General features: G+C 41.1%; 1 protein-coding gene across 1 annotated transcript; it reads left to right on the forward strand.

Moving 5' to 3' along the window:
* Window positions 1-861: 861 nt before the first annotated feature.
* LOC311227472 (casein kinase II subunit beta) lies at window positions 862-14,049 on the forward strand. Its single transcript, XM_084313146.1, has 7 exons — window positions 862-995; window positions 1,864-1,944; window positions 2,823-2,925; window positions 7,448-7,563; window positions 8,054-8,129; window positions 8,905-9,094; window positions 11,808-14,049. Exons 2-7 carry the CDS (start codon window positions 1,873-1,875, stop codon window positions 11,896-11,898), a joined length of 648 nt encoding a protein of 215 aa, XP_084169272.1. The 5' UTR covers window positions 862-995; window positions 1,864-1,872; the 3' UTR covers window positions 11,899-14,049.
* The last annotated feature ends 685 nt before the right edge of the window (window positions 14,050-14,734 follow it).

Genomic DNA, 14,734 nt, shown 5'->3' on the forward strand with positions numbered 1-14,734 from the left:
CAATTCTGTACATACATCTGATTAGCACTATTACTCAGTAGTACTAATTGATATATTTTATACCCAGTTGAATCCCCTGTACATTATATATTACTATTGCACTTTACTGTTCAGATTTGCACTCTGGTTGGATGCCAAACTTCTTTTTGTTGTACTGTACTATGTGCTTTATAATGACAATAGATTTTAATCAATTTTTTTTAAAATTTGAATCTAATATTTTCCCTATCTATTCAATTGTTACTCTCTGGGAACCCTCTGAAAAACAATAGGTCTACTGAGTAGGACTCAAGCTCTTTTAAACTTCATATCCTTTGTATTTTAAGAAAGCTTTTTTCCCCCTGCTGTATCAATAAATTAAATTAAATTAAAATGTAATTGAATTGTGTTATGATGTTGGCGTGTTCATGAAAACCCCATACACCAGAAACTGAAACGGGACACAGAGGCCTTGCTCAGTTGTGTGTAAGTATGTATGGAATGGAACCCTGTGTATACTGACCCCAGTGCTCAACCAGCTGAATCGGTATACATTGCAGCTGTAATTGGCAGGCTGTTTAATTTGGGTCAGTGCATGGCCTCCTTCAGAAAATAACAGTTCACACAAGTAGCCTAACTTAACTTGTATTTTCCCCTCAATAGTAACTTTGCCACCCACCACTGCCTCACATTAAACTTAAAGAGTCGGTAACACTTCTGAAAGGATATAATATTATAATATATATAATATAATTATATATGATTATATATTATATTATATTGTATAATATATAATATGGTAATATAATATCCTCAGATGTCTTACCTACCAGTCTTGATGGATTTGCTGGACGCTGGTGGAAACGTCAGGAAACGTATCAGGAGGAGCAGCGTACGTAACCTACGTAGCCTTTCAGCCCGGTCAACTGGGACGTGGTGTCCATCTTATTTACACTGCAAGATAGCCCATTTTTAGGTGTTTAATATTTTACAGGAGTAAAAAAGTTGGAAGAGGGGTAAGTTGAACAAATTATTCGTAGAAATACATACTCGCTAGTATTACTGGAGTGTATTTAGGGGCCAGAAAACGTTGATATTCTTCATGCGGCCTAGCGATGCGCCATGTTGAATTTCATTTGAGCTTTTAGCTTAGCGAGCTAACGCTGCTAACCGGTAACGTCCGAGTCTCGATGCATTGCCTGCCTTCTTGCCACTTCTGTTTTAACAAACTACTTTTTATAATGACTCCATTATAAATGTTGTGCACTTGAATCAGTGTACTGTAACTACAGGCGAATATTTCAAGCCGGTTAGCAAGGTAACCTTAACGTTATCGTTAGTTAGCTGTTTGGCTATGTGCTCCCATGTACTTGGGTTTTGATTTCAGTGTCTTGTACACAAACGAACCATAAATACATACACACATATAAACAAAATCCGTTAAATGAATTTATTGTGTTATATAGCTAACGTTAAGGTTGTAAGTCAGAGTTATAGATATTCTTAGAGCTCATGATTAGATTAACAGGATCTTGATTGATTGATTGAAAACTTTATTGACAGATTGCAGAATGGGTACAGTACAGTACAGCTCAATACAATACAATTGTTAAGGGGATGCAGACCAGAGAAAGACTTTCGTCTTGTTTACATCATTAGGGTCCCCCATTTTCAATTCATCATAACATATATGACATACAGATAGACAGTACTGCTACATCTATTCTAGACATTTATGACATACCAGATCTACAAATACAGTACTGTTTGTGATACAAAAAGTGTCCACAAAAGAGAGTATATACATTTGACGTAGAAATTGTACATCTGCAGTTTAACAGCATCAGAAACCGGCAATCGGGTGTATGTGTGTGTTATCCTCAGTCCTCAGAGATGAGCAGTTCAGAAGAAGTGTCATGGATCTCCTGGTTCTGTGGATTGAGGGGCAATGAATTTTTCTGTGAGGTGAGTAATAAGCTCCCTATCCCTCATCTCGAATACTCACTTACTCATCAAATGTAAGTCATACAAACAGGTCCTGTGTTCACTCTCCGTTGGCAACCTCATAGTTTTATTCATAATATATTTAGCACATAATTAATAATCCCACATTATGAAGTGTGAGATTAGTATTCCCCACTGGTTCTTGGGCTATTTGTAGTGGTGGTAAGCTTGGACAGGCAATAACACAGTTGGCGCAGTGTAACACACACTGCATAGTTCAAGTTTCTTTAATAGTTGTCATACAGAAGTACAGAATACTTTTATACAAAATGCTTCTTACTGTTTCGCTCCAGAGACTGTGTTAGACAAGATAGTATGAAATAAAAATAGTATAGCATGTAAAATAGAAGTGAAAATAGGTCACAGTGTTCAGTATAGACATATGTACAATGTTCGATGCAGAATAGAAGTAACTGAGTTACCATACAATATACTATGCAATGTACTAATATACAATACTATATAGTGCAGAGCAGAAATGGGATGAGGTACAATTTAGGTACAATTTACAGTAAGGTGTGCGAGTTGTAGTGCAAATCCTTTACCAATAAATATAAAGTGTAAAGTGTGTTTAGGTGTTCTAAAGTGTGTAAAGTGGGTGCTGCAGTGAGTTGCCCGTTTAAAGTGAGTGTGTGCGTGTGGATGTGTGTGCTGTGTGCGTTTGATGGTTGCTGCATAGTGTTTATTGTTCGTTGAGCAGCCTTATGGCCTGGGGATAGAAGCATACATACAAAACGAGATAGTATTGTTCATTATAACAGTTTGGGAAATGTATTTGTGGTGGGCCTGTTTGATATATCGTGGTGGACTGCCACAAATGATCTCTTCTGCAACAACAGGTGGATGAGGACTACATCCAGGACAAGTTCAACCTGACTGGGCTGAATGAACAGGTTCCCCACTACCGCCAGGCCCTAGACATGATCCTGGACCTGGAGCCAGGTCAGAACCACCACATGTTGGACAGAACACATACTGCCACACCGAATGAGAGAGAAAATCATTCTTTGAAGAGACAGATTCTTTAACCCCATAAGCCCGATCGGGCCGAGATTTATTTCACATCATAAATAGATCAATACAGTCCGTATTAATTAATGTTGCGAATGTAGCCAAGAGTAAAGACCCTAACGCTATCAAAACGGCAGTCAAACGTGTATATTTTCAGCACTACGTTTGTTTATCAATGATTTTAAGTGTTATTAGCTAAATATGAGTTTATAAAAAATCTCAGCGCATTGCATCGGAAACCGGATGATTTAGACGTGAGGAAATGATGCCGTCATGAAATCGTTGTAGTCCTAAGACTACACCAGTCCTTACACCAGCCGGGTTAATTCACTAAATCCAGGTTAAACTCTGCCATTGGAAAGAGGAGATTTGGCCCGATCCATAGATGTATGACATGGCCATAATAAGGTCATTTATATGCCTGATATTCTATATTCATATTTCAAATGGCATGTGTCTGTGGCAAAATTCAGTACTGTATCTATGAAAAACCCTGTAAATCATCTGCCCTTTATTCATTTGCTTAGATTTTTTGTACACTTGATCTCAAGAAGGTGCTGAATGAGCTCAGTGGCAAAAATGTTCACGTCTGGTCAATGTTAGCATGGTGTTATTCAGCGTCAATACAGCCAAACTTGAGACACGGAACACGTTCACATGTTCTCCTCACCACAGAGCAATCAAATCAGATATTTAGAGGCAGGGGGGGCTGATGTCCCATATAATAATTTCTTATAATTACAAACAAATTATTCTTTAGTGGATCTGCACTCTACTTATTCTTTTAAATCAACAAATGTGTCAAACTAAATAAATTGATAGATTTCTTTTGACACAAGTGGGAGCTGAGGCCTGATATCGGCCAGATTAATCGGTCTATCAATAAATTAACGTACATTATTTTTTTTATTTTTTTTATATAGCTAGTCTATTGCCTAATGAGTTTTTTTGTGCCTAAACATATTCAATCAGCAAGAGGAAGAGGGAAGACAGGCGGGGAAATTAATGGAAAGTGAAAAGTCATTCACGTTATCAGACTTGTTCAATAGTAATCAACTGCTTAAATATAAAAAAAAATTATATTTCAGTATTGTAAATACATTTTATCAACTTGATGTCAAAACTAGCCAAGTCGTTAGCCTAGTTTACCCTTGGTTTTTGTAAATCGTCAAAAAGGTGAAATCAGTATGCACCCAAAATATAACAATCCCTTTTAAAAAGGATCTGCTGATTGACATTCTGAGTTTAAAACAAATACGTTTCTAAGACCCTAAACATGTCAAATCTGTTGCTCAATGAAATAAGCCTCCTGCTTTTACTACACAATTTTACGTCTCAATCCGTTGTTTTCTCAGAGCTGGTGATGGAAGCAGCTAGGGAGTTCCAGGTCTCTGTTCCTCCCCATCTCTTGATGTTTCCAAGTGATATAGGCTTCTGTGCCGTCTCTTACAAAACCAATAGGTCTTCACTCTTCAGTAGAATTAAATGTTGGTGGTTGTTACAACAAGCATAATTGACTTGCCCTAAGGCCTCAGCAGTCACAGGAAAATATGGCTCGTTTCCCCGGTAGGCCTTGGTGGCAAAATGGTGGACAACAAGGAAGTCGGACACGTTTTACCAAAAATAACTATTTATTTAACAGCTAGTTTAAAGAACAAAAAGGTGGAGAGCTGGGTACTCCGGCCTCCATGGTTCAGGATATACTCAAAAGCACATGGACAAAAATATAGTAAAGAGCAAATGGGCAACAATAGAACAAAGATAGTGAGCACTGGTGAGAGCACTTCTGGTGAGACAACTGCAGTGGCGAGCTCCTGGTCTGCTTAATAGGGCGTGGAGCCTCGTCACCACACCTGTGTTCAATTACATGAAAGCAATTATGTTAATTACAACAAAAACAGTGTCAATTACACCTCACCAATTAGTGACACCACACTCAAACCACAACGTGAATGTATCACCAAAAGACAGTAAGTATACCCTCCACCATGTGAAAGTACACATAACAGTGGTCTTATGGTTTTGTAATTCTACGGCCCACCGTGACGCTCGCTCGCTCTCTTTAGTGTGCGCTCGCTCGCTCTCTTTAGTGTGCGCTTGCTTGCTCTCTTTAGTGTGCGCTCGCTCTAGGGCTGCAACGATGAGTCGATGAAATTTGCATATTCATGACCGACAGTTACAGTATCGTTTGCAGTGGAAAGATGCTCAAAGTCATAACATGTGTATTGCAACATGTCATCTAACTAGTGCGCAATGATGAATGAATCGCATTCAAAATATTTCTCTCTCTCACCCTCTCACCCAGTCACTACTCCTGATTGTCATCATGCTCTGCTGTAGCAGATGGTTTAAGCTGCTGATTAAAATAGCATTAAACCATTGTTTCAGTCCTCCCATATGTACTTAAGCTAACGACCAAACAAACGATTGGTCGACCAACAGAGGTCAGTCCAAGCTAACAGGTCTATAGCATAATGTAACATCATATGAGTGTAAGAGCTGCTGGCACCAGTATTTCAAGAGGCCACAAAATCAGTGGCCCTATAGATTTCACATGTCATCAACACAAATTCAAGCATTCTTCTATCTCCGAATTCTATCTTTAGGAGAGAGTGGCACATGTTCACAAATATCGACCGAACTGTGCCGTAGCACAGGAATAACACATGTGAATTCTTAAAAATGGGTGGCATTCCCCGTTGAATCGGAGAAAAACCCTAAATAGGCCATAGACTAGAGGGTTTCAGACGTGTGTTCTTCTTGGCTGTCCAATAAACACATCCAGTGCCATGGATACTGTGATCCAATTGCTACCAGTTTAACACAGGCTCACCACAGGAAGACTGTTGCATGATTCATACTAGTGGTCTGCAAGGGCCTTGAAATTAAGCCCGTGCCCAGCCCGAGCCCATGACGTTCAGGCCCTGCCCGACAATAAGCCTGACTGTAATGCAACATTTGAAGCCCTAGCCCGAATGAAAACCCCAAAAAAAAAAATATTTAGACTTAAAGATTATTTTTTATTTGTATTTGTTTTAAATATTCGAAACACGGTTTTATATGAACTCAATAAATAAACAAAAACGAAAATGTCCAATAGGTCTACCTAAATAACAGATAGGCGCATATCGTGCTGAAAACTAACGAAGCATTATATTATATAGCCAAATATTATTATTATTTTTTTTTTTTAGATATTCGAAACACTGTTTATATATTAACATAATAAATAAACAAAAACGAAAATGTCTAATAGGTCTACCTAAATAACGCATATCACGCTGAAAACTAAGAAGCATTAAATAGCCTGTTTTGCTCTTTCTTATTAGAATGCAGTCTATTCCCAGCGCTCGCGTTAGACTGACTCACACGGCAGCCTCGTAAAACGTATTGAAGGCTATATGGAATCTTCTTTGACACGCACACACACACGACACAATAGCCTACTCAGTCACTATACAAACAAACAGACCGGCGACCCCACACCAGCAAATAATAATAAATCAGACTCACCACTTCGCTGTTGTTGTCAGCAACGCGTTGAACAACGTTAACAAAACTTCGCCAACCAGCTACATACATCCAAGAACAAATTAAAACGTTCGCCAACTGGCTATATTCCAACTTCAAACATTATGAACCACTTCGGTCCGGTTCATTTGTTCATCATCCACCTGATGGCTTCATCACTGTTCTACTCCCCTCGAGTTCTCCCTGCATAATTACATCCAAATGTTTCCAAAAATGCAGCTTTCCCAGACGCATTGGGAACTTTCAAAAGCTTTCCCTTTACTATTTTATTTGTTAACTTATACATCTTGACTCCTCCGACACGAGGCTTTCACTCTCTGATGACAGCACTACGTTACGCAAAACAGAAAGTGAAAGCAGCGCGAGGTGCACGCGCAAATAAAAAATAATAATAAAAAAGGGCGCTGCCCGGCCCGGTCGAGCATGCATTATTTATTTAAAAACGAAGCCCTACCCAGCCCGAACCCGTCGGGTAGGGTAGGGCAGGGCCCCGTCGGGCTCGGGCAGGGTGGCAGTGCACTAATTCATACCCAAATAGAAAACAGTATTCCAATCAAACAACCCTGTCAACACCACAACGCCGCAAGCAAAAACCCTTTGTTTCTCCCCTTCTTGACACGCCCCTTTCCTGTGAGCTAATTTATTTCACATTTTGAAAAACAAGTAAGCAATTGATGTACTTACTCCTGTAATTGTCTTATTTTTTTTTTATCTTTTTCCCCTTTTTCCCACCCAGCCGCCACTAATTAGCCATGTTTTAACAATAAATCTGTATCAACCAAGAAGATTTGACCACACACATAATTAACTAAGTGAATCCATTGATGCTGGTTATCGTACACTCTTTATCAGGAAAAAAAGAGATGTTGGGGAAACTTAACAGAAATGTCTTACTTCCCTTCCTGTCTATCTGTGTCCTCAGATGAGGAACTGGAGGACAATCCCAACCAGAGCGATCTTATAGAGCAGGCGGCTGAGATGCTGTATGGCCTGATCCACGCACGCTACATCCTCACCAACCGAGGCATTGCACAGATGGTAGGTAATAGAGATGTTGTCACAAGCCACTAAGCCAGTGCTCTATCTTAAGCCCTTAGATCCTGCATATCACTCAGCCCTCAGATCATAATATGTATCACCACGTGATGGTTATAGTACTAGGTGCGGCAGTGGCTCAGAAGGTAGAGTGGTTGGAAGGTTGCTGGTTCCTCCCTTAAGTGTCCTTGAGTAAGCCACTTGGCTCCTTGCATGGTTGCCTCTGCTGTCGGCATGTGAATCTGAGTAAAGTGCTATATAAATGCAGGCCATTTTACCATTACTCACCATTGTATCCTGTACAATAAGGCTGGGTGCTCCTCTCTGGTAAAGAGACATGATTTGCACTGGCATTATATATAAAGCTATTGTTGGGGATCTTCCCCCTTATATCACTTCATTATTGGACTGGACCTCTGGACTGTATAAGAGCAGAGATTTGAAAGATCAGACGTATTGATTGTCTTTGTCCCCATCCCTGTGTCTCTTTTAGTTGGAGAAGTATCAGCAGGGCGACTTTGGTTATTGCCCCAGAGTCTACTGTGAGAATCAGCCCATGCTGCCCATTGGTGAGTGTCACTGAAGGAGTAAGCCGTGTCCTCTTTCCTTGATCCCCCCCCAATCACAGCTGTTGCTTCCCAAAGTTTGTCTAGAGGGAAGCAGCAGTTGTGATTGGAGGATCAAGAAAGGGGGGGGGGGGGGCGGGTTTGTACCATCTCCTGTGTACAGTAGCAACATTCCTCGGGCGTGGCCATGTTATTGCTGTCTGTAACCCAACGTTTTTCTTCTCCGATCAAAATCCATTTATTTTTAAATGAACCCTTTCACTACCACACTGCCAAACAGTTAACCCTTTCACTGCGACAATACAGAATGTTAACCCTCTCACTGCCACACGACAATGGTTAACCCTTTCACGACCACACCACAGAAGGTTAACCCTTTCACTACCACAGACGGTTAACCGTGGTAGTGAAAGTGTTAACCTTTTGTAGTGTGGTAGTGAAAGGGTTAATGGATTCCTTACATTTAATTTCTTTACATTTCTCTTATCAAATCAAATCAAATGTATTTAAGGCCCGACAACACAAGTTAATGTCCCCATGGGCCGGACACGTCTTTAAACAAGTCAAGGAGAAACATCACAATAAATCAAGAACAAAACAAAAACACCATAAAGTCCAAAAAATTCAAATAAATGAATGCAACACTCCCATACATACCCCACGCGAAGGTAAGGAAAAACTCACACTTTTATGCCCCCTCCCTCCCTCCTTCCCCTTTGACCTCTGTCCCTCCCTCCCCTTGGACCTCCTCTCTGTCCCGCCCTCCCTTCCCCTGCAGGCCTGTCGGACATCCCAGGGGAGGCCATGGTGAAGCTATACTGCCCTAAATGCATGGACGTCTACACGCCCAAGTCCTCCAGGCACCACCACACGGATGGAGCCTACTTTGGCACAGGATTCCCCCACATGCTCTTCATGGTGCATCCAGAGTACCGGCCCAAGAGGCCTGCCAATCAGTTTGTGCCCAGGTTAGTATCGTGACTGTTCTCTAATGTGCTCATGTAGACCAGCATGTTTACATGGTGTTGTGGAAAATTATTTTACGTCCGGTGAACTGAAGAGAAATTGGGATCAAGTCAATGGGTAGGAAAGAAGATGGGTTTATTCTGTGCAGAGGCCAGGGATACTTCCAGCCTTATAGTAAAAGAAATCAAGGTTTTGCATACAGGAAGAAAAGTCAGGCAGTTCTCACAAGATAACAGTGTGGGATGAATATTGATAAGCTTGCATCTGGCTAACAGGACCTGAGTCCTTAATATTTTGTTATTAGAGAGTTGGTCATTAGAGTTGTTCCAGACAAAACATGCTGGTTTATCGTAAATGGAGTAAAGGAATATTATACTAAATATTGCACAAGGAATGTAAGAGAGGGTACAAATATTTTAAGAGGGATTAAAATTATAATTAAATTTTTTTAAGAGGGATTATCATAATAATGGTCACTCATATTCCAAAGATACTATCTAATACACCAGTTGGGATGTTCGATGGCATGAGGTGTTTATATGCCTCCTCTAAAGCCAATACCCAGAGACGGTCTGATGAGTACTGTAGTAGCTTTGAATGGAGAAATAGGCAATACTAAAGATGGCGGTAACAACAAAACTACTTGCTACAAAACAAACTTATTCAGAGAAAGTAATTAAATGTGATGTGATTTTATGTTGAGTAAAATGCAAATTTACTGTATCTTGGAAGTGAAATGTGAGTGATTTTTTATTTTTTACAAGTCATGATCTCTGCCAAAAGGCTGGGAATCACACAGTGAGTGGTTGGCATGGTAACTCGGGACTCTTTATGCGCATATGTAAAAGCTGGTCTAAGGAAGAAGGGAAAAAAGCATTTTTCTATCACAAAATGTTTTTTTTGCCTAACAAATGAACTATTCTGTGTTGCCGCTTGCCGGTAACCAGTGACTTCAAATATGAAAGAAAAACGATGACCCCCTCCCTCCCTCCCCATTCAAAGAGATAGGGGTCAGGTCTTGTTAGTCCTTGTTAACAAGATGATGGTTGAGTGAACCGACTTGTCTTTAGCCAGACTTTGCGATACGGATATTTGGGAGTGAAACTTCTTCGTTATTAAAAAGTTGTGATAAATGGTAAATGGCTGCTTTTTTATATAGTGCTTTTATCCAAAGCGCTTTACAATTTGTTACTCACATTTTACCCATTCACTCACACATTCACACACCGACGGCGGAGGCAACCATGCAAGGTGCCAACCTGCTCATCGGGAGCAATTAGGGGTTAAGTGTCTTGCTCAAGGACACATCGACAGGCTGCCCGGGAGGAGCGGGAATCGAACCGGGAACCTCCGGATTGCCAGACAACTGCTCTACCTCCTGAGCCACTGTCACCCCACATGATAAAGATATGTACTGAGGAGGGATATTTTATAGTTGAACAAATTGTGTTAAAGAAATGACCTATTTGTACCGCATGCTTTGGACCCAAATCCGCATGGGACTAGCATACATCGGGCATAGATGTAAATAGGAGACTCATGTGGTTCCAAACAATGAGCCCATTTCCATGCAGGTATCTTGAGGTGGGAGTAATATCTCCCCCTCTCCCAATAAGATAGCAGGACATGGTATCTACAGACCTGTTCGCTCTATACAAACATACCGTGTTCGAGTCACGTGACTAAGTTACCCCGGACCTGCACGAGCTGCTGCGCTAAAAGAATACGATGGGGCTCTATGGCGAAACCATGGCACTCCCCTGATTAAAAGTAGTTTCAAACAAAAACGGCTGGATGCCATTTTGCCAAATCAGCCTGGCTGTGACTCCTGTGAGTCTTTAACCGTTTACATATCTAGCTTTGGCATGGATTGATTGTTTAGATTGCTAGCATGGCTAATAAATGCAAATATATTCTAGTCTGCCCCGTTGTTCTGACCAGAGTCTGACAGCAAACAGGTCTATGGATTCCTCAGAATCTTTAGTTTCATATCATACCACCATCTTTGCGCTTAGCTTAAAGTGAGCTTATTGCCTGCCAGAGCCCTGCTGTGAATCCACAGGCAACACACTATACATGCTGGTTTTATTAGGCTCTCGCCTTGTCACAATCGCCAATAGCCCTGTATTCATACGTAAACAGAATATGTACTACCTAAATGTTTATCATGAGCGATCTGTGGTGCTGAATTTCCCTCTGCATTAATAAAGTACTTCTATTCTCTATTCTAAACATGGCATTTCCCACTGAAACGGAACATATTGCAAATTGAAAAACCAATGGTGATCAGGATATGGTGTTTACTGAGTATCACAGATCATATATATATATGTGCATGTTAAAGCCATATATTGTTTACAAAAGCCGAAATAAGCTTTACATCTTGACTATGAGGAACCCAAACTTGATAGCTGGGATATATATAATATATATATATATTCCTCATATTCAAGATGTAAAGCTTATTTCTGCTATTGTGAACAATATATGGCTGTAACGTGCACAACCACTAGTTCCCCAAATAATATTGTAATACTAATGTGTATGTATACATGCTCACTATGGTCCTATGTCCTATCCAAAATAAGCTCAAGCAATGCTGAAACCAACTTTTCTCATTTTCCTATGCATGCCCTGCAGTGGTCGCTATGTGACCTCATCATTGTCATATCTAGAAGAACAAACATGTCATGCCCCCCTCTCTTCTCTCTTCAGGCTGTACGGGTTTAAGATCCATCCCATGGCCTACCAGCTCCAGCTGCAAGCAGCCTCCAGCTTCAAGAGCCCCGTCAAGGCCATCCGCTAAGAGCACACAAGAAAAGAGAAGGGAGAGAGAGAGCGAGTGAGAAAGAGGAAGAGAATTATTGTCGGAAGGGGATGGGGCATCTGAATGAAGCTCTTCAGGTGCCGCCTCCCCACCTCCAAGAGTATTTTTTTGGTTTAGATTAGGGCAGATAAGAACAATGTAAAGATTTTGAGTGTAAGCGGGACAAAAACGCACACAGCCATGATCTCACCTTCACACAAATACACACACACACACACACGCCACACACTTTTGATTCCATGCACTTACCTTACCAAACTCGTCAGTGCCAAAACAGAAATGGGGCTAGACCCAGGAAGCCTAATGACGCTGGGGTTCCGTGCTGCTGCTCGTTGACGTCACAAGCCCACTATGAGTAATGTCACTTCTGCGACGCGGGACACGGTTCCTACAACAAGTACATCATTCGCACCCCACGTGTGAGCGAGCTCCTCGAGGTGCTTCCAGAGCCATGGATGAAAATGATGATTAGAATAATACAAAAATCGAATTGCAAATGGCTGAGGTCATTTCTTTTATGGCTCTGATAATAACGTTCCGTCTTTGGCCCGGTTTGGTAAAAGGGTGTTTTGGTAAATCCTCATTCACTGGTTGGAAGTCGACCCCCCCCCCCCCCGCCATGTATTGTGCATGTACTCACAGAGACGGTTTTAAATGGCAGTGATGTGTGTGGCTGTATCACCTGCCGTTCTGTAAACCTTGTCGCTGGCTGTTTAATCAGTCCTGTCGTCGTGTGTCGCCACTGCAGTTTGTTTTCTTTTCCCCACATGACACAAAAAGTATTCTGTTAAATTTGCCTTTAATAAAGGTGCCGTCAGTGGTATTTTTGTGTGTGAAAATAAGTGATCTAAATGTTAAAATAGCTCTACATTCTGGCAGCCATCACTGATATAGGGTGTTTATGGTCGGTAGCATGGGTCTCCCAGTCTCGCCACTCTGCAGTAAACGGAACATTCCTTGAAATAAATATCTAGAGTTCTCTCTCCTGATTGGATAAAGTGGGAATGGGATACCAGAAAATACATTTTGTGTTTACTGCAGAGTGGAGTGACCGGGAGACCCATGTTACTGACCAAACATTCTGATGGCTGTCGGAATGTAGAGCTATTTAACACTTATCTTAACAACAAAATACCACTTGCAGCACATTTAAGTTACACTTGACTGACTTGGAAACGGCGCTATGTGAGGACTACAACGTCGCCCCCCGGAGAGCAGAAACCCTCCCAACAACAACATGGTTTAAACGCTTTGGGTGTTGGCAGTATCCACAACCACCGCGTTGTTTCCAAGTCAGCCGAGTGCAACTTTAAAGTGTAGAGCGAACACACTGGTGCTGTCATTGTACTGGGGCATGAGTGCATGTCTTGACTTTTTTTTTTTTTACAAAACTTTTTTTGCCATTAGGAATATAGAGGTAAATTATAATAAAAAGAAGAAAGGAAAAAAAAAAAGGCAAGATGAATTGCTCAGAAAATGTGTAATCTGTCTCTGTCGTTTCTCTTAACTGTCTCTGTGCGTGTCGACGACTCCGTCTGTACTGGTACTGCCGCATAGTGAGAATGTTAAGTTGTACTACACCAGGCTGCATTACAGTATTGACCATATTCACACAGTGGCCATTTTGCCTGGGAATCCCAACCTGAGCATGACATAAGAGAAAAATGGCCACCATGCTAATATGGTCAATTTGTATTGTCTTTACCTTCCCTCTGTACCCCCCCCCCCCCCCCCCCCAGCTAGCAAGGTAAAAAAAACGTTTTGAATCCTCTTGCTCTCTCCGCCACCGCACTGACTCTACAGGTTCCTCTACACACAGTAGGATTATTTATGTCAAGATTTAGTGACGGAGAAAAAGAATAAAAAGCCAGCCTCCCCGGAGAACTGGTTTGTTTGTGACACAAGCGCGTCGGGCAGCCCCCCCTCGCCTCCTCTGTATAGTTTTGAGTCCTTGTGGCCAATAGTAGATGGATTGAATTATGTTTTTTGATTCCCAGAACAATAAGGATTTCTTTGTCCGGATGTTATTAATTAATGTATGTCTTTGTTGTTTTTTCCCCCTTTTTCTGCTACTGTGGAAGGGCGAGCGGGATTCAGAATTCTCAATAAACTTTTATTTTCTTTTCATAAGTATGTGTCGCCTTTTCTTTTGAGTTTGTGTTTAGCTGATCTGTGGCGGCAGCTCTGTGTGAACCTGCTGTTACGTCACATGGCCACAGCGTGTCGCTAGAGAGCTCAATACTAATTACAACTATTTAATAAACTAAACAAAAACGATTGGTTGCAGCCTATTTACAAAACATCAACACTTGTGTTACAAGCGATCCGTTAATATCACTGTCTTTGAAGATCAAGCCCACAAGAAGGAATGGTTGCGAACCTTTTATTCAATGTCAAGACTAATATGATAAAAGTAGTGTTTACTATAAGTTCTAAAAGTGGCTTTCACAACATGGGGTGTGTTGTCGGGCCCATCTGTTGGTATGTATTTGAATTGCATGCACAACCCCCTGGCCTGGTGTAATACAATATGTAACGTTTTTGAACGTGGAGGCTGCCTGGGCTGGGCCCTGGGGCAAGGCATATAATTATGTTATAAGGTAACATTGCGCAACTTCTTTTCAAATGTATAACTGAGGGGGTGTTAATTTCATGTAACGTCTCGCATCCCATCTGTGAGGCATCTCTGTGCAAGCAGCCTTATTGATTAGAAATTCTGAAGTCTACCAACTTGTTTTTTCTATAATGTCACCTCTTTTGTCTTTTCAACAGCATTTTGTTTTGTTCTTTTGTGATATACTACACACGGGCTGTG

The sequence above is a fragment of the Notolepis coatsorum genome, assembly GCF_963971535.1.
Source record: "Notolepis coatsorum genome assembly, chromosome: 4".
NCBI classification, from domain to species: Eukaryota; Metazoa; Chordata; class Actinopteri; order Aulopiformes; family Paralepididae; genus Notolepis; species Notolepis coatsorum.